Below are 27,778 nucleotides of genomic sequence, written 5' to 3' on the forward strand. Positions count from 1 at the left end.
TTCAGCCTGGAGAAGAGAAGGCTGTGTGGAGACCTCATAGCAGCCTTTCAGTGTGTGAAGGGGGCCTATAGGGATACTGGGGAGGGACTCCTTATTAGGGACTGTAGTGACAGGACAAGGGGTAATGGGTTAAAACTTCAACAGGGGAAGTTTATATTGGATATAAGGAGGAAGTTCTTTCCCGTGAGGGTGGTGAGACACTGGAATGGGTTGCCCAGGGAGGTTGTGAGTGTTCCATCCCTGGCAGTGTTCAAGGCCAGGTTGGATGAAGCCTTGGGTGAGATGGTTTAGTGTGAGGTGTCCCTGCCCACAGCAGGGGGTTTGGAACTACATGGTCTTGAGGTCCTTTCCAACCCTAACTATTCTATGATTCTATGATTCTATTTTTTTGTATAAGCTTTTAGTCTATCACTCCTATAAATGTGCGGGCAGTACAACATCTGTCCTGATAACAGAAGACAGTGCCTCTGTGGAGGAAGGGCTTCCTTTGTTGCAGGAGGGAGTGAGTTTCTGCTGAGTTGAAGTGCTGTGCAATTATCCTGACAGGATTCCAATGAACATATGGAGTTATGGCAGTGTAGCAGGACACCATGAGGAAAGAAATTGAGCAGCAGGATGGCGGGGGGCGGGGGACAACGACGGGGACTGTGTGGCACAATAGTCTATCAGGATCATGGAAGTTCTCCCTGAGCTTGGAGAATGTGCTGTTTATTTTACACTTTGTGAAGATGGGATCAAGACTGAGCTGCAGGAAGTAGCTCTTGGCATAGGTTCATCTGCAACTGTGGCGGGAAGAAGTTTACTCAGAATTCCTGGTGAAATAGCACATCAATGTGGTACTTAGTGCTTACTGAGAAAGAGCCTTTCCCAGTGCTCTCTACGGAAGTGCATGTGGGTGTTAAGAGATGTTTTTTGTGAGATCATGCTTTTCTAGTAGAGGAGGACTGCTTTCCCCGTTCTCTTCATAACTGTCCTGCTCTTTTGGACACTGGCTTTCGTGTCTTGGCACCTTGTAAAGCTATTGAGGTCAGAGGTTTTACTTTCTTTCAGCAAAGAGTATGAGCTTAAATCATTTAATGAGGACTTCCTGCTGTACCCTTGTCTGCAGGACTTTGAGAGGGACTGGTCTAACTGCATTTTGCATGGATTCATAGTCCATAAAATGGTTCATCCTTGTGCGTCGGGCTTCCAAATTGTAGTGCTCAGAGGCTACGTGATTTTGGGGGGTGTTGAGCTTGTGAAGGAGGGTGACTCTGCCTGCAGGTCAGCCTGATTGTTGGGAGATGATTGAGACAACTCAATGACTTCTGGCTCTAGAATTAACAGTGAGTAGATGTGTGTGAAGTGATCCAGGCATCAAGTGGTGTATAGTAAGAGAGCAGAGAAAGTACTGCTAAAGGCAGAGGTTTATTCAGAACACAGATGAGAACACCTGAATTCTTGTTGTTAGATCTAAAATGCAAAAAAACCCAGATATACTATTATACTTATCCATCCACATAATAGTTATCTTCTTGTAAAAGGGGAGTGGGAGGGGAAGGCTAGCAGCATATGTGTGGGTAGATGGTTCACTGGAAAATAATTTACATTTTGACCGCTTAATCCAGCTTTGTGGAGAGAGGGACACAAGTTTATCTCCCTGGCCAAGCTGAGAGCCAAACTTGCAAACTTTGAATTAGAAATAAACTATCTTTGAGGTTATTGAGCTTCATTAAGACAACAACTTTACACAATTATTGTGAAGCCAGTTCTGGGACTGTGCTGTAATGGCACAGTCCCAGAACTGTTATGTTGGCTCTGCAGCCATTCCCAGGGCTCACAGCTCTAAGGGTTAATTTTGTACAAAACTGTCCTTTTTTTTTTTTTTTTTTTTTTTTCCCCCTTAATGCAAAATGATGCTTAGTTGTTGAGGAAGCTACTAAATATCAAACTGTCCAGATTGTGTAGGTAGGTAAAAACAACTAGGATCTGTTGCTTCCCACATCTATTTCTTCATTTCAGGTTTCTGAAATGTACAGGAAAACTGCAGGTAAGGACCATACCTGAAAATATGCTTTTATGTAATGATCAGCTTTCTAAAAACTTTACTTGGGTATATATTTCTGTCTAAATGGAAATAGATGTTAAAACTCAGCAGCCCTGTAGCATGCATTTGTAGAGAAGCTTTTATACCTTGCTGGTTTTGAGAGTGGCTGTAGTAGCTACTGTTCTTGATTCAGCATTGACAGGTGTGGGTAGTGGTTATTGCATATTACTGTACAGCTAAAACCCTGCTGCTAATGAAGTTCTATTGTTTGTCTGAGATAGGAGTATGTAGTCAAGTAGTTCACCAGTTGGAGCAAACTGTAAGTAAAAGACTGTAAGAGATTCAGTCTCTATGAGTCTCCTGTGGCTGAACCACAAACAGCACCTGAGCTCTGCACAGCCACTTCCTCACTCTGTTCACTGGGATGGGGAGAGAATCAAAAGGGCAGAAGTGAGAAAACTTGTGGGTTGAGATAAAGACAGTTTAATAGTTAAAGCAAAAGCTGTGCAAGCAAGCAAAGCCAAATACAGAATTTACTGTGAATTGGTATTCAGCCATCTCCAGGAAAGCAGGGCTCCATCACATGTAACAGTTACCAGGGAAGACAAATGCCACCACGCTGAATGTCCTCCCCTTCCTTCTTCTGAGGTGGAAGCGACATCCTGTTAGCTCTTTGTGGCAAGGTCTGACAGTAACAGAGCTGAGTCTTGGTTGTGAGGCGCGTAAGTGGATTTTCATTGGCCCACAGTTAGCAGGAAGTCTGTGGGGTGTTCTTGTTCATGTGGGACAGTACGGGGTGGCAAAGTGCAGCATGCTGTCATCATGCAAAACAAGGCTTCTCTACTTCAGCTTTGCATACGAGTCTCTTCAGAGCTGCAGTCAGTCCCATGTTCAGGTCTGGAGTGCTAACTATGTTGGAGTCCTTAGTCACTTCTGTAGTTTCTCAATTTATGTTTGAGTTCTTGAGGATGTGAAACAAAGGAGAAAACATAGCACTGTGGTGCCTGTGCCTGCTAGCCTTGTGTTCTCTTGTCTTGAATATGTTAGTGTCAATTTTTAGCTGGTATCCTGCTATAGCAATGTTATTTAATAAGAGCTTTCCTGAATATCCTGAACCAGGACACAGTTTTTGCCAACCATGTCCTGGGCCTTATCAAAAGGAGCATGATCAACAGATAGCAGGAGGTGATCCTGCCCCTCTACTCTCCTCTCGTGAGACCCCACTTGGAGCACTGTGTGCAGTTCTGGTGTCCTCAACATAAGAAGGACTTGGAGCTGTTGGAGCAAGTCCAGAGGAGGCCACGAGGATGATTAGGGGCTGGAGCACCTCCCATATGAAGACCGGTTGGGAAAACTGGGGCTGTTCAGCCTGGAGAATTTGCATTGAGACCTCATAGCAGCCTTCCAGCATCTGAAGGGATCTACAAGGATGCCAGAGAGGTACTCTCAATCAGGGACTGTAGTGATATGACAAGGGGTGATGGTTTTAGACTGAAACAGGGGAAGTTCAGGTTAGCTATAAGGAAGAGGCACTGGCACAGGTTGCCCAAAGAAGTGGTAAATGCTCCATCCCGGGCAGTGTTCCAGGCCAGGCTGGACAGAGCCTTGGGTAATATGGTCTAGTGTGAGGTGTCTCTGGCCATGGCAGGGGGTTGGAACTAAATGATCTTAAGGTCCTTTCCAACCAAAACCATTCTATGATTCTGTGAATATGTACAGCACTGATTATTGCGGTGCTTTCAGTGAGAAGCTTAACATCAGAAACAACTGAAAAGGTTGAAAATTTAATTGTTCAGGGTTTTACTGGATTAAGATTTCCAGAGCAATGGTACCTATTAATTTTCTTGTAAGTATGAATACAGTTGCTAAAGTTTTGTTCAGTTATGCCACTTGACTGTTTGATGAAAGGATTTTTATAGAGGTGATATTTGCAAATCTAAAACCGTTCAAGGTCATGTGTCTCCCTCCTGGCAAAATGGGGAATTGGCCTGCTTTTATGGCCCTTGCAGAGTTCAAGTATTGGTTAAGATTGCCACCTAATGGCAAGGAAAGCAGCTGGCTGAATATTTAGATGTTTTTCACTACTTACTACTGATTGGTTTTACCCAGTCATGTCTGCTCTGGTTACATAAAAAATACTAACCAGTTTTCAGGGAAACTTGAAATCCAGCTTTTTCTTCTCCTCCTCCTAGTCATAGAATTTTAAGGCTATTAAACCGGTTAAAAAGACAGGAAGTGATTTTTGTCTTCTCATCATTAGACTTCTGTGCTTTACCCAAGTACTGTTTTATATTTTTGGTCAGGTATTGGTGCTTTAAAAAGTCTCCTCTTAAAGAGAGGTTAGTACAAAAAAAATCTTCCGTTAATGCAGGCCTTGACATAATTCCCCTCGCTGGTATTAGGGGAGTGTGTAAGATCATTTCAGCTCCAGCTGGAGTTTGGCATTAGAGCTTGAGTAATTTAAGTGCTCATGTCCTCTTAATGTTTTGGGGAGGCCCTATATAAACTTGGTTAAGTCTAACAATTCTGCAGAATTTAGGGTGTTGTATTAAAATTTTTAGTAATTCTGTTTTGGACAGCATAGCATCTCACTTGGCTAAATGAGCAATTAAGTTAAAAAACAATTAAATGTTTAATCTTCAAGAAAAGTTCCTAACAAAACTTAGCTTCTTCAGTTGTAAATTATGTGCATGTTTGTTCAAGCACATGAGACTTGTGTCAGATTATACTTAATAAATGCTGTTTGCAGATTACATCAGGAAACATGAAGCATGTGCATTTCACTTGGCTGCCTCATTATGAGGGAAGTTAATACTTTTAATTTACATAATTCTGGCTTGATTGTGGCCCTGAGCATTTGCACCAGTTGGAAGTTCCCATGGTAATAGTTGGCTTACAGCAGCCATTTAAGAGAAAGTATTGTTTGAAAGTATGGACTCTTCCATAGGGTGGATTTCCTAAACCTGTGCCTGAGAACTGGAGGAGATAGGAACGGCATCTGGTGGAGGCCTCCAGCATTAGTTAAAGCTAACAGGAGATGGATAAAACTTGAGAGTGGTGGTTTTTTCCCTTTAGTTTACCTGTTTGGAAGTACTTTCTGTGTGTAAATCCTGCCTGCGTGATTTTTCTGTACTAGTGAAGAGAAAAAGAAAAACCTCATACTGGGGAACTGGGAGGTGGGCTCAAGTACATGGCTCACAGTTGCTGCTGCTGCTGTGCTAAGAAGGATTTTGATGGGTCTGGTTGGGGGAAGACCATTAACTATGTGTTGAAGATGGGTTTGAATAAAAACCCTGCTTGGGAGTTGTCTGCTTGAACCATTTGTGATTGCAGGGAGGCTCTACCTGTCTTGAGGCTATATAGCTGAGAAGTTGCATGACTTTTTTTGTGTCTTTTCAAGAGTTTCTGTTTTCTTAGTGTTTTCATTTCTGTGTTGTAAAATGTAGGTTCAGAGAAATATTAACCTTTATCAAGTATTGGGGGATATAGTAATTTTGAAGCTCTTGAGATTGCCTTCACTTTGAGGTTTCTGGATGACTGTAAGTGCTTCAGGGTTGATACCTGAATGCATAGAGTTTACACTAGGCTTTATAAATTTATTTGAATTTGAAAATGCTTTTAAAAGATTTTTGTTCAATGCGCTAACAAACTGGCAAAACTCTTATGTGTTTGTGGTGTGGTTTTCTTCTCCCTCCCCTCCCCCCCACAATACTTGACCTGTGTGAAACTGATTGAGGCAGCAGTTTTTTATAATTTCCAAAGTCCTTCTTACTCCTTGCTCAGTGACTGATGTAGACTTTCTTATTCACTTTTTAGTGTGTAGTGATGTTGGCTAGAGGAATAACAAAAACTTGGGTAACTTCATTTGCTTGTAATTGTTTTTTTTCTAGGTGGCTTCTCAACTGTGTTTCTGGTACGTACCCACGGTGGGATACGTTATGCACTAAAACGAATGTATGTTAATAGTGTGCCGGATCTCAACATCTGTAAGAGGGAAATTACAATTATGGTAAGAAGCTCATTATTTGTAACTGGAGAATGTATTAATTTGCAATGTATACACCAAATTCCTCTTTGATAACAATGGGTTGTAGACCACCTTCTCTTTTGACTTTACAGTCCTGCTATTGCACTTTTAGCTTCAGAAACTAATGCTGAGTTCAAAAAAGTGCATGATTAGCTTCTAAAGCAGTTACAAAATTGATGCCATTGTCTATTTGGTCAGTACATCTGGTTCTCACGCAAAACAAATTCCTTGCAGTTCTGCAGGTGTCACTTAAATTCTCAAGGCCTGTGTGCCACAGCTCCATTAACCGAGTGGTGCTCACTAGGCAAGAGAAAATCTGTTATATTGCCTTCTGTCAGATACTAGGAAGAGTGTTTGTCTTCATCTCCATCTATTTCTAGCATACATATGTTCTAATCATTGCAGTACCTATGTAGTTACCTGATTGAAGAAGTACTTCTAGGCTTAGCCTCACGTTACCTTATAGGCAGGAACTCTGTAATACAGATGCCAACACTTAGTCAGATGTGAAATAATGCCAACACTTAGTCAGATGTGAAATAAACATGGTTTAATTCCACACTTAAAATGGCTCTGAAAACTTGTTGGGTTGTTCTTTTTTTCTTTTTTGTTTCCCTTGGGGACAGCTTCAGTTGTTTGTGTGTACTAAATTCTAATCATTCAGGCTACAAAAGTTGTGCATTCTTTTGATAACTGAGAAACTTTCTCACTTCAGCTTAGGATGGGCACAAGTAGGTTGCTTCTTGCATATCTCCTACATACGAAGGCTGTAGCTATTACTACTTGCCAACGCTGGCTTAGAACGGAGTAGTTGAGATGTTTTTGCACTGTCCAGCAAGAAACACCTAAATGTTCATTTCTGAATGGTGATTGTGTTTGGTGTGCAGCAGTCGCTGGCATTGCCAGCAGTGATGAGCTTATGTTCTGGGTTTGTGATGGTACTTCAGGAGTACTGGATGTGAGGCAGAGAATTAACAACTGGAAATCATAAAGGGTTGTCTGAAAACCTGTACTGTCTTTTATTTGTTTGTGCTTTTCCATGCTCAGGTGTAATGTGTATTTTATTTTTCAGAAAGAGTTGTCTGGGCACAAGAATATTGTTAGTTATTTGGACTGTGCTGTTAACTCCATAAGTGACAATGTTTGGGAGGTGCTTATTCTCATGGAGTACTGTCGAGGTAAGAGTCAACTCCTTTGTTTTTAGAGTAGATGCAGGGAAAATGTTTGTGTTGACCACCTGGGATTTATATGTAGAATTGTTCCCATAATACAGACCTTGAACATTTGTATCTCAGAGCTGGAATCCAGCTAGTTGTTTGTGTTGCACTGTTACTTAGGTACATAGCTGTTGAACACCTAGAAAACATACCAGTTGGTTTCACGTGGCTTTGTAAGTATGGTTCTTGAGACAGTCATTCTTCTATCTATGATGATACAAGAGTACGCACGTGGAACACTCAGTTTGTTTTATTGAAATACAGTGACTGTGGAAAACTTTGTTGCATCTTATTTATGGGCTTTTTGCATATCATTAAGTCATTACTTCTGTTCATGATAGGAGCTAATAACAAAAAAATTGCCTTGTTTGTTTAGCTGGGCAAGTTGTGAATCAGATGAATCAGCGTCTGCAGACAGGCTTTACTGAGTCAGAAGTAATGAGAATATTTTGTGATACCTGTGAAGCTGTTGCCCGGTTGCATCAGTGCAAAACACCTGTAGTTCACCGGGATTTAAAGGTATGAACCTAATAATAAGGAACATACAGGTTAAAATCAATGGTCTGCTTAAAAAGGATAGATAATATAGGAGGTATTTCACTAAGACTGACTTGTAGTTAAAGAAGCACTTGCCCTTTGTGGAGAGACTAAACTGTAAGACATCACTTGTTGCTAATGCCAAGTCTGTCAATTGATTTTACTGATAACTTCTGTGCTTGTGTGTGAGAATATATAAAACAGTTAACTTGGAAATCAGTGCTGTGATCTTCATCTGATGTTTCTGTGTATTAATTTCCTTTGAAGGTGGAGAATATATTGTTAAACGATAGTGGCAACTATGTCCTCTGTGACTTCGGCAGTGCCACGAACAAGTATCTTAATCCTCAAAAAGATGGTGTTAATGTGGTTGAAGAAGAAATTAAAAAGTAAGTTCACTTTTAAGTGGCTTATTGTAGGCAATGATTGTGCTGCTGGCAGACTCCATGTGTTCTTCTGCAGTGTACTTGTATCTTACTAATGTGAGTTAAACTTAATTGTTGAATTTGAACTAATATTGACATAAATAGAGTAAAACTATTTGGTAACATAGATTTCTTCCATTTGCTCACAGATGGTTTTTGCAAAACTGAGACTGCAAAGAATAAAGCTGTTTAAAAAAAACATGCTGTTCTGAAATGAAGTAGTTCAAAAATGTCTGGCTACTGACCATTTTAGGAGTTTGGTGTTTTAAATTAATGCTATTTTAATACAGTTAATGGCATAAGAGAGAAAGAACTGATGCAAGTAAGCATTGGAACTGGGTTTATGTAGAGTCTTATTTATAAAGTAAGGTCATTCTCTAAGGCTGAGCATAGAAATATTTTAACTTTTATTAAAAGCATGCTTTTGAAAACACATAAGTTTGGGTTTGCCCCTTCCGGCTAATTACTGCATAAGAATAAATACAGAAGAATAAATACAGGCTAGTTGTTCTCAAGTTACAGTGATAGTTTTTCGGAGTTTTTTCCAGTTCTGAAAACCACTTTGACTACCACTGTAGTAATTATTTTGAGATGCTAGTTTTTTGAAGTATACATACATGTTTGAATATGTGGTGGAAAATATTCTTGTAGGACTCTCCATTACATCTTCTGAATGATTGGCTAGTGCAATATTTAAGTGTAGTGATTCTTGCAAAAGTGTATGTGCTAGGGAAATAACATTAAAAGCAAATTTATGTGACTCAATATTTATTATTATGTATGCTAATAATATGTTGCTACCCCAAATATTCTCTGTGGTGATGCAAATGCAGTAAGTGACTTGGATTGCAGTTCCAGGCACGTATCTGAAACTTGAGCGTGAATAGTGTGTGTGTGGCAGATGCAGGAAAACATGCTTTCAGCTCCGGGGCATGCTGTTCATCAGTGTCCTCTTTTACTTACTTTTTCCTAGGTATACAACACTGTCATACAGAGCTCCTGAAATGATCAATCTTTATGGAGGAAAACCAATTACTACCAAGGCAGATATCTGGGTAAGCAAGAAATTGGGTACTATGAAATATGGAACTAATGAAGAGGGGTGTGTGGGAAGCTAAAACTGGCATACACTAAATGAAAAACTAATTCTTTGAAAGGGAAATATATCATGCAGCTCTAAAATACAGAATATAGTAGAGGTATCTTTGGTACTTAGCTCTGCTGTAAATACAGTGAATGCCATGTGTGATGTTTAGTTTGAGATAAGTGGGACATGGTTTAAAGTTTATTTCCTTTTTGTCCACTCCAGCTACTGTTTGATAGTCAACAGTGACTTCTTTTGGAAGCCTGTTGGCAGTGTGATAGGGAAAGGTGTTTGTATTAGGTAATGTGCAGTGAAGTAAATGAACACTAAATTCAGCAGAAATGCTGGTGTTACCGCTGGGTGATATGACAATGTGAATGCAGCTTTGGGGGATGCTCTGATTTTGATGGTTTGTTGTTTAGCATAGTAATCAGTGGGAAAGAAAACTTTTCTAGCACTACTTTATATACCAGCTTGTCACATCGACAGAGCGTTTCATAATGCGGCTTCTACGTAACAGTGGAAGGGTCAGCTGTAGCTAGGATGCAGTTTATTTCTTGCTGATGCTGCTTTATTGTGTTTGTCTTACTGTCATCCCTTTACAGTGTCTGTATTTGTTTCTACAGGCACTTGGCTGCTTGCTTTATAAACTTTGTTTCTTTTCACTTCCCTTTGGAGAAAGTCAAGTTGCTATTTGTGATGGAGGCTTTACTATTCCAGACAATTCCCGATACTCTCATAGTATACACTGTTTAATAAGTAAGTATCTGGACAGCATGACAATTCTCTTGCTTTCTAAGTCAAATAAAACACAGATCATTGTACGAGATGATGTAGAAGCATAGCCTGATGTAGTTTGATATGTGAATCATCTCTTACCTACCTTGAATTTTGTATTAACCCTAGAAAATGCTAGCATCATGAGTTGGTTATAAGTGTTTTTTCTCTGAAGCTGTTAATTACTACTTCAGTTTATCTACACTTTCTATAACTGAGTGTCAAAATACCAAACAACATACATCTCTAATTGTATTTGACCCTAGAAACTACTGATTTGACAAAAAGTATTAAAAAAAAACCCAAACACAACCCCAAAACAAAACCCCTACCCAATATAACAATAAAACTGATTTTCTATGGTAAGCTTATTTGGCAGAGCTGATAAATTTCTTCCTGCTGGTAGCATGCTGACTCAACAGGCTTTTTGATGTCCAACAGTGACAATTTGGTCTTGCCAATTTTTGCAGGATATATGCTTGAACCAGATCAAGAACAGAGACCTGATATCTTTCAGGTATCTTACTTTGCCTTTAAACTTGCCAAAAAGGATTGTCCAGTGTCTAATATTAATGTAAGTAATAATAATTAATTGTAAGTCTTTAATGTTGTCTATATTTTTAGTGTATTTTGTAGGTAGCTTTGAGAAAAGTGTTATCAAACCATCTGAGAGATTACATTGATTTCTTCATAAACCTTGTTCCTAAGTATAAATCCAGTTTAAAACATAGAGCACTTCAAGCTGCTGGTGCATACCTGCAATACTAGCTCTCTAAACAAATAATCTTTTAATTTGGAGGGCATAGCTTCAAAAATTAAATTGATTATGCACAAATACCTGACTTGCTGTCTTAACCATTACTCATCTCTGGTGTCTATACAAAATACACTCACTACAAGTCTTGTTGACAATTGAAGGTTTAATGTTGTAACTGTAGTGTCAAGAATATTTGTTTGTTCTGGATTGACACTTTTTAAGCATCCTTAGGGATTACGTTAATCCCTTGGAAGGACTACATTGAGCTGGAAGGCGAATGGGATAGCGCCTTAGCCTGCAGTCCTACCCTTACTGTCCATGTGAGGCTGAACTTTGGAAGCCTGAACTTTCTCTCTAAGATGATCTCATTCACAGATCTAATTGTGGAATTTGAGGACACATCACTGAGTTTGACAGCAGCTTATTTTTTCCAGGGAAAGTCAGAAGTATGCCTGTCTTCTCCTAGACTTTTCTTGACTAATTCCAGTACTGACAGTAATCTTCAGAAGCAATATTTGATCATTAACTCTCTCTGCTATTTGTGACCAGATGTAGATTTGCATCCTTTTTGTAAGGAGGTATTTACTTGTGTAATTAGTGGTGCTCCTCCTTCTCCTAAAATTGTGATTTCTGCCCCTCCCCGACCCCGGCCTGGGCAAACTGTGGTTTAGGTGAAATGCAGTTCATTCAGGAACTTTAGAGAGATGCTGCATGGCTCTTTGGAGTTAGTGTTGTGGTGGAAGAGCTGAGCAGGCTGAAAACTGCTGTTGGTACACGCAAAGCTTAGGCTTTAGATTAGTTCTTGAACTTGAGGAAAAAAAAAGCCTCTTTTCTGTGCAATCACAAGAAGACATTTAGAGAAAATGTTTTAATGTTGTTGATGGTTGGTAGTGTGTAATTGAAATAGTTGACGAATGTCAGAGCAGTCATGGTTTTGTTGTACTTATGTGACAGATGAGAGAACAGAGGTACTGTTAAATTCCAACACTTCTAATCTACAGCCTTGAGAATTCTGCATGAAGCCTTGTAGCATGAAAATCTTGAACCCAAGTGTTCCTCTTCAGTTTGTAATGATTTTTTTTCTTTCAGGAGTTTGTTTGGTTTTTTGGTGTGGGTTTTTTTTTTTTGTTTTTATTTTGTTTTTTTAATTTATTCAAATTTATTTTTCCCAAGAATTCTCCTGTCCCTTCAACTCTCCCTGAACCCATGACAGCTAGTGAGGCAGCTGCTAGAAAAAGCCAAATAAAAGCAAGGTGAGCAGTGAATGTGGCTTCACTTCTTCTTTTTACTGATATTGTCAAGTGAAGAAAAAAAAAAACAAACAGAAGAAATCAGTAATGAATTAGTTTTTCTTAAGCAGTTGGCCAGTTTAAAAAAAATGCCTATACTATAACCTGATAATGGGATTAAACCTCAAAAGTAGTTTGGTTTTGAGCATCTTTATTACCCTGGCAGACTGTTACACAGCTCTGAAGTACCTCAGGGAAGATGCACATGTTTGAAGCACTTTATGGGTGTTACAACTGCTAGAGGCAGTTTTTCTAGCAAAAAGTAGAAATGAGTTGATTTAGCAGATATTTTCTTAACCTAATTTCCTGTGCATATGAACAGTAATCATATCTGTAGTCTTAGGATTGCTGGCTCAAACACTGGCCCTAACTTCCACTCAGTGCTGTGAACTGAGGAAAGCTTACACAGAGAAATTTCATGTAGTGTCATGGTCCTCTTGGGAATAAGGCTGTTGCACAGCACTGTCTGAATCATGTTCTGCAGCAGTCATATATCCTATGGCTGCTGTGGGTGGTGAGTGGGAAGTTGAGGAAGCAAATCTTAAGTTATTAAAATGGAGCTCAGGAGTAGCACATGGTTAAGACATAATTGAGCCATTAAGAGAAACTGTATCTAATTTGAAGAAAGTCCTTTTTTTACCAATTCTCTCATATGGGAAAACTTGCCATTTCAGAATAACAGATGCTGTTGGACCAACAGAAACCTCAATTGCACCACGACAAAGACCAAAAGCCAATTCAAGCACTGTCACTTCTAGCGTGCTGACTATCCAGAGCTCAGCAACTCCAGTCAAAGGCCAAGTTCCTGGTGAATTTGGTAACTGTGGGCAAAAAGGTAATATAACAAAGTTTAAGGGTGGACCAAAATAAATGAAAAAAAACATTTTATTTATTTTCCTTCTTGCCCTAGTAGGGATAGCATTTAAAACTCCAATTAATCTGATTTTTTTTTTTAAATCTGCCAATAAACAACTTTTGTCCTTTCCAAAAGACTAAATGTGCGAGCAGTAAACTTGACCAGGTGCCACACAAACCGAATGCAAATGGTTGAGAAGAAAAGATAGTTTTTTCATTGTGCTTTACACTGATTTTGACCTAACTTTTCCACTGTGGACATGAGAAGTTCATGCTCAGTCTTGGTTTTCTAATAATTCACAGAAAATACTGAGCCAATTCAAGTACTGAGTTCTGTAATAAACTGCTTTCATTGTAGTATGAAAAATACTTTCCTTGTACATCAAAAAGTCATGAGATACCAACAATATATTGGTGGTGTTTGTAGTCTGAAGCCATATTAAAACTTCACTTCTCTGATGACAGACTGATGCATTTCACATTGCACTGGGAATGCAGTAGTGGGGCAACAGAGGAGTAATTGAGGGAGAATGGGTTAAATGGATTGAAATGGGTTTTCAGTAAATCCTTTGAGTTTGTCTTTATCGCATTCAGGAAGAGTTATGGCTCTAATCAATATTCACTTAAATAGTTATATCTTGAATACTTTCCCAGTTGCACTTGATGTTACGTGTCTATTACAGTACAGGAAGAATAGCTTAGGCATGGTATTGGGAAGGCATCCAATCAGTGTCCCAGGCGTAAACAACATCTACTAGACAGTCGAGCGTTAGGGATTGAGAAAGTTGAGGGTACAACTTCAGTGTTAATACAGCAGAAGTCTTGAACCCTGCTTGCTCTGTCGTGACAACAAAAGAAGCTTCCCACATCTCTGAAGTGTAAATAGTGCATTGGCAGGCCTGGAGATATATTGTCAGTCTCAGAAAAGACGCTGATAAACTGTTTCACCTTGAAGCCTTATATAAAGCAGTTAACTGCCAGTGAGCTCTCTAGCCAAACTTTAGAGATCAGTATGTCAGTAGTGTTGTCTGAATATCCCAGGAACAACGGGACCAGGGAACAGACAAAAAATCCTGCAGTCCCAAGAGACCAACCAGCACCCCCTGCAGCAGAACAGAGTTCTCCAGCAGCTGCAGCAGGGTGACTGGAGGCTGCAGCAGCTGCACCATCTGCATCACCAGCACCAACCTATGATTCAGGATGCTTATATTCAGCAGGTACAAGTTGAATCCATTTGACACGCCTCTAAGAGACACTTCTTATGCCTATTAATAATGCTTTAAATGGTGTGCTAGTTGAATACATCTGCTGTTGCTGCCTAGTTTTCTTTTCCTGCTATGAGAGAGCAAGGGATTGTTGCTCCTGCCCCTTCTTTTACCTCTGATTTGTCTTTTCATAGGCACTGTACTGCTTATCCTTGGAAGTTGCTTTTGCAGTTTGACCCTGAACCCTAGCTTGCTTTGAATTACCACTGTGGCCCAAATACAGGTTTTGTATATGCATAAATGTGCTGGAGATAAATCACAGAATGGTTTGGGTTGGAAAGGACCTTAAGATCATCCAGTTCCAGCCCCCTGCCATGAACAGGGTTGCCTCACACTAGAGCATGTTGCCCAGGGTGCTGTCCAACCTGGCCTTGAACACTGCCAAGGATGGAGCATTCACCACTTCTTTGGGCAACCTGTGCCAGTGCCTCACCACCCTCACAATGAAGAACTTCTTCCTTATAACTAACCCGAACTTCCCCTGTTTCACTTCAAATCCATCACCCCTTGTCCTGTTGCTACAGTCCCTGATGAAGGGCCACTGTCTGGCACCTGAATGTAAGGGATTATCTAGGTGATGTTACGCTTGCAGTAGGTGGTTGTATGAATACCATCTGAGTAGGATGTCAGGTTTTTTTTACTTTCTTCAGTTTCTTTTCATCAGTGAAGAGCTTTCTTTTTGTAGTTGTTCTCTCTGCCTGGATGTTTAATGGGTACCACATGTGGTGACGCTGTCCAGCTTGCATGCCATCAAGTGTAATTGCTTAAGTTATGTAGCATAAATAACTGTAAACATTGCAAAGGAGCAACTAAGTCAAGCAAGAAACTTTCAGATCCTTCCAAGATGCCTACTGCTGGGACTTTTTTTGTTTTTAACCCTTTTGAGAAGCTGTGCTTCTTTAAAGCACAGCTGATGTGTTTTCCAAAGGGGCTTAGTACTGGTGAAGATGGCAAAAACTAGGGTGGCAGTTGGCCTGCCTTAGAAAAGGCAGTGCTGAATATGTAGTTTAATTTTTGTTTGAACGGGCTGGTATTAATTGTGGGGGAGGGGGGGAAAAACCCCAAAATAGAAAAGCTTCCAAACAGTCATTAAAATGCAAAGGCTAAATTGCAAGCTGATTCTTGATTATGTGGTATCTTGACTGGAAAATGCTGTTGAGTCACAGAAGTGATTTTAATTGATGCTGCTTCTAAATATCTGGGTATTTCTAAAGTGGGGATTATGACTTATTAAAGCTGTTTTCTTCTTTCTGTCTATAGTATCAACAAGCAATGCACCAGCAGATGGTCCAACAGCAGCTGTTGATGCAGTCTGTGTACCAGCAGCAACCTTCGCAATCTCAATACCCTGCCATGGTATGTTGGGAATAGAACATAAATGGTACAACTTTAAAATACAAGCTGTGTTTGGAAGTCTGTTGTGAATGTTTAGTAAGAAAAGTTTGTGAGTAGTTGTAATGAGCTGTGGATTTTTGGTAAATAGTGTGAAGTTCAGCATCTAAAATAAAAATTCAGCTGGGGGGGTGGGATGAGTTAACCCAAAGTGATGGCATCAAATCCTACTATAAAAGGAAGAAAGCTATCTGGCATAATCAATTTCTAGAGAAATTGTCCTGAAATTTTGGTTATTAATGTTTAAGAATAGGGTATGATGAAAACTAACTACTTAGTGCTTCAGTAGGTTACACTAATTGCAAAAAGCTAAGTGGTAGTATGTTGAAAGAGAAAAATGGTATCACTGACCTGTTAACAGCAGTTTTTCACCTGTATAATGGACAGATCTGGCTTCTTGCTTCTGCTGAAGCTACTAAGCTTTCTGGAGTGTGATGGCTGTTAGTGCATTTGGCTGTAAGACTGGTAGTGTTACTGAGCAGAAGAGATTTACACTGGCCTGTGTGAATTTTAGTAACACAATCATTATCTTAGGTGCAGCAATATCAGCAGGCTCTGCTACAGCAACAGATGTTTGCTCAGCAGCAACAGCGGTCGCAGCAGGCACAATCTCCTGAATATATCAGTTCTCCTCAAGATTTCTCACCAGCCTTAATCTCCTACCCTGGGTCACTGCCAGTGTGTGCTGGAACAGTGGCAGATTCTCCTTACCCTGTAAGCAGGCAAGTATTCTGACATAGATGTACCTAAGGGTTACTTTACTGCACATGTTCTTAATTGTGATGAGCACTGCTGAATCCTTTCCTCAGAAATTACTTCCTTCAGTAGGAAGCAAGTTATTAGGAAGTAGTAAAAAGGAGAAGTAGGAAGTGTTTCTGAAGAGCAGTTGGATTATTGATGTTTAATGGTAAAGGATATTTTGGGCAGAAAGCAGGACACAACTTGTTAACAGCTGAATCTGGTACAACTTCCTAAAGGACGCATCTTCCACTTTTTCTTCTTCATGGACTTAGTCCAGGAATTGACTACTAACCAGTTTGCTTAGGATGGTCAGTCGAATGAGGTTATGAGTGGTTATGAGGTTATGTGGAAGTCATTCTTTGAAGAAAGGCCTTATAGTGGGCAATTATCTGCTAGGGCTTCTAACTCTTGTGTCTGTTGATCTTAAACTGTGTCTGTCTGACTTAAACACTTCACGCCATGGAGTATGTATACCTCAAAAAAGAGACAGTCCATTTGCAGAGGTCTGCAGACTTATGTTAATAAAGAATGTCTTGTCCATTAATTCTTACAAAAAACAAGTGTAGAGTAAAAGACCCCTTCCATTATTGATTTTAAAAATAAATCACAGCTTTGTCCAGTTTCACTGATGCTATGAACTAGGTTATGGATTGATACAGGTTCCTACTATACTGTATTTAGAGAGAAGTCCTCTGCAAGTGTGGGGCTATAGAACTGATGGACAGGGGTAGAGCAGTTGATGTCATCTACCTGGACTTGTGCAAAGCGTTCGACACTGTCCCACATGACATCCTTGTCTCTAAATTGGAGAGATATCAATTTGATGGATGGACCACTTGGTGGATAAAGAACTGGCTGGCTGGCCACACACAAAGAATTCTGGTCAATGGCTCAATATCCGGCTGGAGACCAGTAACGAGTGGTGTCCCTCAGGGATTGGTGTTGGGACTGGTCTTGTTTAACATCTTCATTTCTGACATGGACAGTGGGATTGAGTGCGCCCTCAGCAAGTTTGCCGATGACACCAAGCTGTGTGGTCTGGTTGATACACTGGAGGGAAGGGATGCCATCCAGAGGGACCTTGACACACCTGTGAAGTGGGCTGATGCCAAGCTCATGAAGTTTAATCATGCTAAGTGCATGGTCCTACACCTGGGTTGGAGCAATCCCAGGCACAGCTAAAGGTTAGGCAAAGAAGAGATCCAGAGCAGCCCTGTGGAGAAGGACTTGGGGGTACTGGTCGAGGAGAAAATGAACATGAGCTGGCTTCAGTGTGTGCTCGCTGCCCAGAAGCTAACTGTATCCTGGGCTGCATCAAAAGGAGCGTGACTAGCAGGTTGAAGGAAGTGATCCTGCTCCTCCAGTCTGCTCTTGTGAGACCTCACCTGGAGTATTGTGTGCAGTTCTGGTGTCCTCAACATAAAAAGGACATGGAACTGTTGGCACAAGTGCAGAGGAGGGCCACGAGGATGATCAGGGGACTGGAGCACCTCCCGTATGAAGACAGGCTGAAGAAGTTGGGGCTGTTCAGCCTGGAGAAGAGAAGCTGCGTGGAGACCTCATAGCAGCCTTTCGGTGTCTGAAGGGGGCCTTACAGGGATGCTGGGGAGGGACTCCTCATCAGGGACTGTAGTGACAGGACAAGGGTAACGGGTTAAAACTTAAACAGGGGAAGTTTGGATTGGATATAAGGAGGAAGTTCTTTCCTGTGAGGGTGGTCAGGCACTGGAATAGGTTGCCCAGGGAGGTTGTGAGTGTTCCATCCCTGGCAGTGTTCAAGGCCAGGTTGGATGAAGCCTTGGGTGAGATGGTTTAGTGTGAGGTGTCCCTGCCCACAGCAGGTGGGTTGGAACTAGATGTTCTTAAGGTCATTTCCAACCCTAACTATTCTATGATTTTATGAATGCTGCAGTCTTTGGTGCAGTCAATTGTGAGACAGGCTTTCAGTAAGTAGTGTGGCTTACATGTTTTGGGATGCTGCTGTCATTCTTAGTATCTACTAGATTACAGTGTGTTGAAAGAGTAAAAGGCAAATTTTTTTTCCTACTGTAGGCTGGGTTGATATAGTATGTATCACTGTGACCACTTTGGCTTCAGCTCACCAATTATGCAGTCTAATCCCTAGCAGAGAGTGTTGTCCTGTACTTCTATGCCCATATTTGAGACGTACCAGCTGTACTTTGGTCAGGTCAGTTGCCAGAGTATTTTGGTCAAAACTGACTTCTGAAAGGGATTCTGTTCCAGTCTGGAAGTAAATGTGTGTATGTTCTGTTGCTCTTCTGTGTTTTTGGCTGAAGATTTTGACCCTTATGTTCAGTTTCAAGTCAATGACTGAGTTAACAATGGTTTGCAGTGTGTAAAATTGATCTTGTAAACAAGAAATATGACTTCCTGTCTTCGAATCATAGAATGGCTTGGGTTGGAAAGGACCTTAAGGTCATCCAGTTTCAACCTCCTGGCGTGGCCAGACACCTCACACTAGACCATATCACTGAAGGCTCTGTCCAACGTGGCCTCAAACACTGCCGGGGTGGAGCATTCACCACTTCTTTGGGCAGTTTGTGCCAGTGCCGTACCACCCTCACAGTAAAAAACTTCATTGCATCTAACCTGAACTTCCCGTTTCACTTTAAACCCATCACCCCTTGTCTTATTGCTACATTCCCTGATGAAGAGTCCTTGCCTGGCATCCTTGCAGGCCCCCTTCAGATACTGGAAGGTTGCTCTGAGGTCTCCATACAGCTTCTCTTCTCCATGCTGAACAGCCCCAACTTTCTCAGCCTGTCTTCATATGGGAGGTGCTCCAGCCCCTGATCATCGTTGCAGCCTCTTCTGGACTTGCTCCAACAGCTCCGTGCCTCTCTGGAAGGGGCTATGAGTTTCTTTTCCCTTGACGTAGTACAGTATGTTGCACTATATGTTGTCCATCTCACAGTAGCAAGAGCCTACAGTAGTCTTTGGGACAGCAGAACCCAAGGTGACAGGAAGAAGCCCCTTCCTCTTGTCTTGTCTTGAAGAGATGGTTCCTTTGGAGATGGGCTGCAGCTGTAGCCTGCAGAGCCTGGCTGGGCACACAGAGAAACTGGTTAGCATGCAGGAGCTTCTTGATTGCTGCTTTTCTAGTCCCCTTCAGACCAGTAGGTAAGTGGTGGGCATAGTTTGCAAAAATATACATGAAAGGAAAAACTGATCTAGTCATTTCCTTGGTTGTGTAGATAAGGCTAACACAAGCAGGAGCTGTTATGTCAACTGGTTAATTGTATCAGTTGGCTGGAAGTGGGATTCAAAGATGCTTAATGTGTCTGCTAAGAAAAAAATAACTTTAAAATGAAGAGAACTGATGAAAACTTAAAACTTAGTAGGCTTTTCTGAGGCACACAAGGGCAGTCTCTCATGGCAATATAGAAATGACCACAGGTGAAATACAGTTTTTGCCCATGCGTGTCACCTTGATGAAGGATTCTGTGCTTTAGCTACAGTTTAGAGTAGAAGGTTAAAGTCCAAGGATTGTGTACAGAAATGATGTGATCAAACCACATGTTTCAAGCAATCTGTTTGCTCTTAAATTAGCTTTCAGATGCTTTTGGACTAAGCTGTTAAATGCATATGTTCTACTTGTATGTAGTGTTTTGGTATAGTGAAACATGTCATAGGTTGTCACCCTGATAATCCTGTAATGTTTCTCTTTATTTGCTTCCATGACTGACTTTACAGATCAGGTATTCCTGATGGTGAATCAATCACCAGTTACCCAAAGCAGAGCATCAGTAACCCACCTGATATGTCAGGCTGGAACCCGTTTGGAGAGGACAATTTTTCCAGATTGACAGAGGAGGAGCTGCTGGACAGAGAATTTGACCTGCTAAGATCAAGTAAGGGACGCTTGAAGGCTTATTTTGCTTCACAGTAAATAAGGGCTCTGTAGTTGCTCAGCGCTTCAAACAAGGGCCTGCCAAGGGCCATGCAGGCTGTGTACAGAACATTCTTTCTGAGCATTTGAGGGAAGAGTTGGGCCTGTCTTTCTCTCATTTCCCTTTTGAAATTGTGTGCAATAGGAGCTCACAGTCTAAAATGAGTAGTTGCTGGTTCAAATACTGCAGAAATGGTAATAACTCATAAATACTGCTTTTGTCACCTTGGTTGTCAGAAGCTCTTAACAGCAGAGGTATGTTGTCAGACAGGAAAAGAAGTTTGGCTGCTTGCTTTATTCCTTTCCAGCTTTTTTTTCTTTCAAACCAGAGCAGAAGATTCTGTGGTTTGGATCTGTCCTTTGAAAATGCCTGAAAGAAAACTGATCTAACACATTATGTTAATGTTTTGTAATGTCCTTTTTGATGAGTGGCTAAGTGTAAGAACTGTTTTATTGTTCTGATATGGCAATAGTTGAATAAACTTTTTGCTCTTAAAGTCAGTTATCTCCATGTTTACTTCGAATTACTTCCTTTTCTTAATTGCTTAACACATGCTTATTTTGGATGCTTCCTAAGTGCCACATATATCTTTTAACCATACAAGTGTTTAGACTTGAAGAAGGCTTGAATAACTTCAAGCTAAATGCAGGGAACTGCTGTCTCTAAATCTCCAGCAGAAAGAACAGTTAACTACTACTACAATTCCATTCTCCAGCTTTTGTACTACATGTATGAAAATAGTCTGGAGTTTTAAGACTGCATCTACTTAGGCATGATTTTGGCTCAGCTCTTAGTAAAGGTAATTTAATGCATGGAAGAGCCAGATATGACAATAAACTTCATATACTGTATCAGAAAATAAATGTGACAGCATAGTTTTGCTTGGTAATAACCAACATTAGGGCTTTTTAGTCACTTGAATAACGAAGTGCAAAAATTAAAATGACTCTCTAGACAAATAGCACACTAGGTGGCAGGCTTGGTCATGCATACTATGAGGTGTAGTTCCAGCTTCTTAGGCCTTCTGGCTTGAGATACAGGGAAGGGGGAGGGAGTGTTGCTGGTTTTAATCTCGGAGTGTGTGTGTTGTGTTTACACATAAATACATACATCAAAGACTTCAAGACTTGTTTTTTGTGCCAAAGAGGTATGAATTTGCCTTGCAGTGCTAATGCCTTTGCTTCAGTCAAAGTAGAAATATTTATATTTTGTCTACTGCTATTTTCTAAGACCTAGGTGGATTAACAAGAAACTGGGGGATTTGTTGCACAATTAAGGCTTATATCTATACAATTGTCTTTAATTGTATACTACTTCCTGGAGTTTCCTCAGATGTATCTGAAGGATCAAGGCTTTATTTTATTCTCTTTGGATGTAGGTAATCTCTTATGAAAGAAATCTTTTGTTTACTACTAGCTATTTTTTTTTATTCAGTTTTTGAGTTTACTGTGAATCATTTTGTCATCTAGAGGAAGGAGAATTGAAGATACAGGTTTAATAAATGCTTCTTCTCTGTTACTAAACGTGGTTGCTGTCCTGTACTTCATAACTCGTGTACAGCATTATGCAAGTTGTCTTTCTGTGATGCTATGTGGTACTAAGCAGCATTCAAAACACTACTCCTTTCTTTCTGCTTCCTAAAGTCTGGTTTGTATTGCTGAGCTGATGCTTTATCCATAAATTATAACTATTTTAAAATCTGTCAGATATTTCTAAAGCTGTTGTATTCCTGACAGTAATACATGAGTAATGAAATCTACACAGCCTTTGTTGGAGGATCCAGATGTCATGAGTTTTTGTTAGGCTGACATTACTGTTGGATTTCATGCATTTAGCAGCTAAATGTCATAGTGTGTGTAGTGATGGGTATTGCTGTGATGATTAATTGCTTTTCCTTTAAAAAGGGAAGTAATTCCTAGAACAGAATACCTTGCTTACACTTTGTGGAAGTTTTCATATTAAAAAGATGACAATTGCAGTAAAATGTTCAGTTGAATGAAACTTTCTAAACTGAGTGCCTTTGTGGAGGGCTTTGATATGGAGTTACACGGTGGAGTTTCTGGTTCTTGTGTACACTGTTGTTTCTTTGTTGGTTTTGTTGTCGTCATTGGTATTAAGGATGATCCAGAAGCAACACATGATGCTGAGATTCTGACATCATTGTGAAGAAATGGATTTCTTACGAAGAACTCCTGTAACCACTTCATAATCTTTGCAGAGTTGGGAGCCAAGAACATGAGTCGCCTTTCTCACCAGGGCAAAAATAGAGCACAGCCTTCACACTGAGTTGCACAAAGATGCTTGTTGGGTCCAGAATCCTCTTGGTGCCTCAGCAGACACATCTATGGGTCCAAGGCCTACAAAGCTTGGACATCTATGGGTCCAAGGCCTACAAAGCTTGGACATCTATGGGTCCAAAGCCTACAGAGTCCATCTCCTTTGCAGTGCGTGCAGTATGAAGGAGCTACCTGAGCCATCTGTGCAAGGAAGAGGTGTGGTTCTTAACAGGCTTTCTTTGTGCGTAAGTGTTGCTTGTACTTCTGAAAGTCCTGAGAGCTGTCTGCTGAGGAACCTTGCGCCTCTCACTTACTTGGGAACAGCTGGATTCCTTGTTCATGGTTTTGCATAACTGCACTGTTCTACAGAAGAGTCTGCTGTGTGACACTGTGCATGATTGTGTCTCTGGCAGCAGTCTGGGCTGCATTTGTGTGTTTACTCACTGAGGTGGGGAAGAAAACTTGGCTTTTTATTTTAAGGAGGTGGTATCTGGAGCATAATACAGTAATACTGACACTCCTACACATCTGTTTGTGTGAAGCTGGAGGACCCACCTGTCCTCCTCAAACACTCTCTGACAGAGAAGTGGATCTTGTTACAAGGTGGACAAATGGTACTTGTGCCTCAGAAGACTGAAAAAATGGTTCTTCCTTTTCCAATAGCCTTAGAGCTGATGAATTGACAATTTTTAAACTTTATTTTCGAGGGAAGTGTATCCTCTTATGTATATACCTGGTTGCCATGGAGGAGCTGAAATCTTCTGTTTACTCACTTTGCCTCATTTTTCTTGTATGCTTATTACCACTTGAATCCATTTTGTTTTCCACTATCCCTGGCCCTGCTGTTAAAGTTGGGAGATCTGATCATCTGGCAGCTTGAGCTTGCAATGGCCTTGCATGCCAACATTTGCAAGGGCTCTGCAAAGGGTGGTTGTTGCACCCTTAAAAGTTATTCTAGAGTTTGGCCTGCAAACTGTGCAGCAGTCAACTGGATTTTCCCCTGGAGGCAAGACAGTAAGGATAACAGAGCAAAAGCATCTTTGATTCAGTCTGCATTTATAAAGCAACACACACACACAAATAAAAAAAAAAACACCACCAAACCAACCTAAAACCCCAAACCCTTCCTGAGGAGAGAGTGCAGTGTGAGTTCAGAATCAGGAACAAATGCTGCTGTTGGATGTGATGCTCAGCAATTTTTTTGTTGTCGGGGCTCAATGCTGATTGTATAAAACATCCAGCTGTCAGTTGTTGGTGCATCTCTGCTAGTGTTCTTGGCCTCATGGCTGTGTCACTGCAGGATAATCTTGTTTGTGTTGGTTAGTTGCTACCTATCCCATTATGTATATGTTGAGGTGAGAGCAACTACTTAATCTCTACACTAGGAGCGCCCAGTTGGGATTCTATTTTATGCCTGCAATGCAACAACTCTCACCTTGCATTTCTTTGGAGAGTCTACTGGTAGGTAAAAGGGAATTCACTTTATGGACACTTGAATATGAACAGAACACTTGTCTGTGAAAAATGGTGCATAATTCCAAAACTCCTGGGCTTTGTACATAGAGTTAATAGGCATCTGTCTGAGGGAGATGAGCTTGCTCTCTAGTTCCTGGTGGTTGTCTTAGTAAAGCCTACTAGTTTCTGTGTTGAAGGACTGAATAGAAGACATGCAGATAGCTTGATATGTCAGTAGGGTGTAGTTGAGCTGCTTCTTCACAGTGGCAAATTGTCAAGAAGGTTGTGCTGCAAATGGTTTGGAAGAGCAGCAGCTTGCTGTGGGGAAGGGGGAAAGTGAAAAGCTGTGTCTTCTGCATAGAGCATGTAGGGTGTTTGCTGAAGGTGCAATATGTTGTCTCAAAATATGTTGGCTGATGGGCCTTGCAGGACCTTCCTGAGTTGTGCTGTGGTGGTTGGGCTGGATGGGCTCAATCTTAATTTGATATAGATGTTAGAATCTGAGCTTAGACAGAAAGACTTGTGTTTACCATTCCTAGTGCTTCAAATATCTGTGTTTAAAAAACCTTTTTTATGTCACTTTATAAAAGGAAAATAAAATTGTGTTTTAAGGGTTGAAGACGGTACAAAACTGATGTCATGTTTCTCTGTTATGACACTCAAATTGGTTTTGATTACTATCAGATGTTACACACTTAATAAAAAGTATTCCCAGCTGTTTTGCTGTGGTTGTCAACTTTCCTCTTTTTCTGGCAAAGGCTGGCCAAAACTGCAATAAAATGGATGATTCTATGTTTGAGCTAAGTATAGTGCTTCTGACTTGAAAACCTCAAAAACACAGAGGTACAAAACCTCAAAAGCACGGAGAGATACCTTTTGTGTAGGTGTAAGACCTGCCATTTTTATTTTATGTTTCGTTCTGTTTTGTTTTTGTTTTATTTTACAGGCAGGCAGCAGCCTGGACAGGACAGGACAGCATCTTCGGATAAGAATGTGGAGCCACATTCTGCTCCACAGAAAAATCCTCCTGAAGATCCCTTTGGTTCTGTTCCTTTCATTTCTCACCCAGGCAAGTTATATCTGTAACATCACTACCTCATACATACACAGTCATACATATATATGTATCTGTTGAAGTATGTGCATCCAGTTAAATGACCAAAGAATGATGCTGCCTTATGACAGTAAATGAGTTGAATATTTTTTTAATAATGTTGATCATCTCAAAAAAACCCACTTCTGCATGCCAAACTCCTGGTACTTGTACAGTGTACAGACTAGGTAGTCTCCACAGTGCAGTTACCTTGGACAAGTGCAGCATGAATCACTTGCATAGAACTAGAAGTGCTTTTGCTAAAAGCAAATTACTTGCTAAGACCAAATCTTGTTATTTCCCTGTAGTCTGCTTTCAACTCAAATTCAGTTCTCCAGCTAAGCTAAGACTGTAAAGCTTCTGCTGCATTTAATGCATAGTTTCTGTCCATATTGAGTCCAAACAAATTATTTTGTGATCTGTACAGTTGGAGGGGAGAGGGGGATTTATTATTGTGTTTCAACTCAGCTTTGGTTTGGCCATGGATGGAAGTAAAAATAACACTGTGTGTGAATGTTGTCTGTGAACATGCAGCCATGCCTCATCCTGCAATTTCATTGCCAGTTTTAACATTTGCTTGATCAACACTTCAATAATTGCTTTTGGTACCTGTAGTGGACTGATGCCTGTGGCAGACTCAAGCCTACATGACAGTTTAATGGTAGAAGGAACTTCAGTAACTTATGGAGCCACTTAGACTCCTACCGAAGTTTTGTTGAGAGTGCTTGTGTGATAAAGGTGCCTTAACATGACTCGTAAAAACTCTTCTAGTGGAAGTTCAAAAGTTCAGATAACATGCCTTAAAATAAATCACTTTAGGTCAACCTAAGTTAGCCTCTGTGCTTCCTTTTGCTTTCATCTTGCATTCCTGAAGGTCGTCTACTAGGGCTGCCTAATGCTCACAAGTCTTCTTGTGAAGAGGGAATAGGATGACACTTGTATTCTGCAAGGTAATTTGTGAAAATACCTCTGCATCTGTGTCTGCTCCTGTTGTTAGGAAGACTTGAATTAATTCTATTTGGTATGTTACTGCATTCCGGTTTCTCCTTTTCTTCTGTCTGTTCATAAAGGAAAGGTTTGCGTTTTGTCATGCTCTTAATATTCAGTAGTTCAGTACAATGTGAAAGCAGTTCTGAAGTGAAGGAACGTTTGCTCTGTAGGTGCAATTTCTAGTTTGAAAGGGTTTACCCAGGAGTCTATTAAGAGGTTGCTTTATTGTATAAGTGACCCTAAATTACATGCCAAAGGAACTGTAATAGTTATAATTAATCTGAGATGATGACTTAGTCTCCTGTCTTGAGTATTCATAACCATGTGTCATGGGATGATTTGCTTTAGGATGATTCCTTGCTTTAAGTCTTACTGCTCATTGCTGTTTTTCAGGTAGTTACAGTATAGCTTGTATTGTAAATGAATGGCTTCACTGTAGCATGTTGGATGTTTTATTTTTGTTACTTGGAATCCAAATTTTAATTCTTGACATACTAAAAACCAAGGGGAGATGCCTTTTCAGAAAAAAAGGAAAAAAACAAACCAATTGAGTTATGCCTGGAAAAAAGACTTCTTGAAAAATGTTGAGTTGCTTGTGAATCCTTATCTCTTTTACTGGAAGGGATAAAAAGAAAAAGGTATGTTTTTCAATAGCCTTTTTTCTGCTGACTTTGGAACTAGAGTTTAAGTGTACATACTGGCTTGATTTCAAGGAAGGGATTTTTGTGTTAACAGTGAATTACACTTAGCAACTAAATTGGATTTGATAAATGTTCAAATCTGAAGATCTGTCTGTTAAAAGCTGGTTTGTTTTCCCCACAGAGTTCTTCAAAATGTCTTGAAATGAGCTGTTGTAAGACAAGGAAGAAAAAGGGAGCAGTGTTGACTTAGACATATTTTATTTCTAGTTGAAGGCTGTTTAGGACAAACTTGGCAAATGTCCCTTAGATTTAATATTTCTTCTTGTACTTCACATCTTTGTATAATATGTTCTTTCTGGTTTGTTCCTTGTGATAATAAAAGATTTAACTGAGAAGTAAGCTGCATGCGTACCTTACTCAGGGTGTCGGGGGGAAGTGCCTGAATAGGAAGTGCAGCAGAGGTTTAATATCTTGAGCACAATTCCAGTCTTTGGGCCTGTCCTGATCTAGTTTGAGCAGAAGTTTCACCTCCTTGCTAATGATGCAAGTAACAGAGCATTATCATTACTCACTTAGGTTCAGCTACTGAATCTTGACTGCCTGAATCATGATGATTGGTGTTACCAATACAGATTATTCAAAAATAAAGAGAAAATTCTGCTTGCTTAAAACATGACAGTTTCTATTGAAGAGGTGTTCTACTGTATTACCAACCTTGGAGCTGGTACTCTGGTCTTTCTGCTTTGGTTATTTTTGCTGTGCGACATGGGTCTCGGGTTCATAAATGTATATGGGAGCGTAGCTTAGAGTCATCCAGAGTACTTATTTTGTTTCTGAGGCCTAAGGGTTCTCAGCTAAAAGCAGTTAAATACAAAACTAATTTCTATCATCTGAGTGAGACAGCAGCAAGAAGGAGGTGGTGTATCATCTTTTGACTTAACTTCACATGAAGTGCTGGTAGTCTAGCAAAGTGCTAGCAGGTAACTCTTGCATCACGTGCTAGCAGGTAACTCTTGCATC

The 27,778-nt window shown here is 40.4% G+C and overlaps 1 protein-coding gene across 2 annotated transcripts in view; it reads left to right on the plus strand.

Annotated features, from left to right (window-relative positions):
• The window catches only part of BMP2K (BMP2 inducible kinase), a 53,365-nt gene that overhangs the window by 14,090 nt on the left and 11,497 nt on the right, over window positions 1-27,778 (plus strand). For both annotated transcript variants that reach the window (XM_065685503.1, XM_065685512.1), the window contains exons 2-15: window positions 5,917-6,035; window positions 7,126-7,231; window positions 7,647-7,789; window positions 8,075-8,196; window positions 9,206-9,287; window positions 9,943-10,075; window positions 10,564-10,667; window positions 12,024-12,103; window positions 12,814-12,974; window positions 14,036-14,211; window positions 15,520-15,615; window positions 16,186-16,373; window positions 20,107-20,264; window positions 24,981-25,103. In XM_065685503.1, the coding sequence (XP_065541575.1) occupies window positions 5,917-6,035; window positions 7,126-7,231; window positions 7,647-7,789; window positions 8,075-8,196; window positions 9,206-9,287; window positions 9,943-10,075; window positions 10,564-10,667; window positions 12,024-12,103; window positions 12,814-12,974; window positions 14,036-14,211; window positions 15,520-15,615; window positions 16,186-16,373; window positions 20,107-20,264; window positions 24,981-25,103 (1,791 nt within the window). The remainder of the gene's footprint in view (window positions 1-5,916; window positions 6,036-7,125; window positions 7,232-7,646; window positions 7,790-8,074; window positions 8,197-9,205; window positions 9,288-9,942; window positions 10,076-10,563; window positions 10,668-12,023; window positions 12,104-12,813; window positions 12,975-14,035; window positions 14,212-15,519; window positions 15,616-16,185; window positions 16,374-20,106; window positions 20,265-24,980; window positions 25,104-27,778) is intronic.

Source organism: Lathamus discolor, chromosome 1, assembly GCF_037157495.1.
Source record: "Lathamus discolor isolate bLatDis1 chromosome 1, bLatDis1.hap1, whole genome shotgun sequence".
Taxonomy (NCBI): Eukaryota; Metazoa; Chordata; class Aves; order Psittaciformes; family Psittacidae; genus Lathamus; species Lathamus discolor.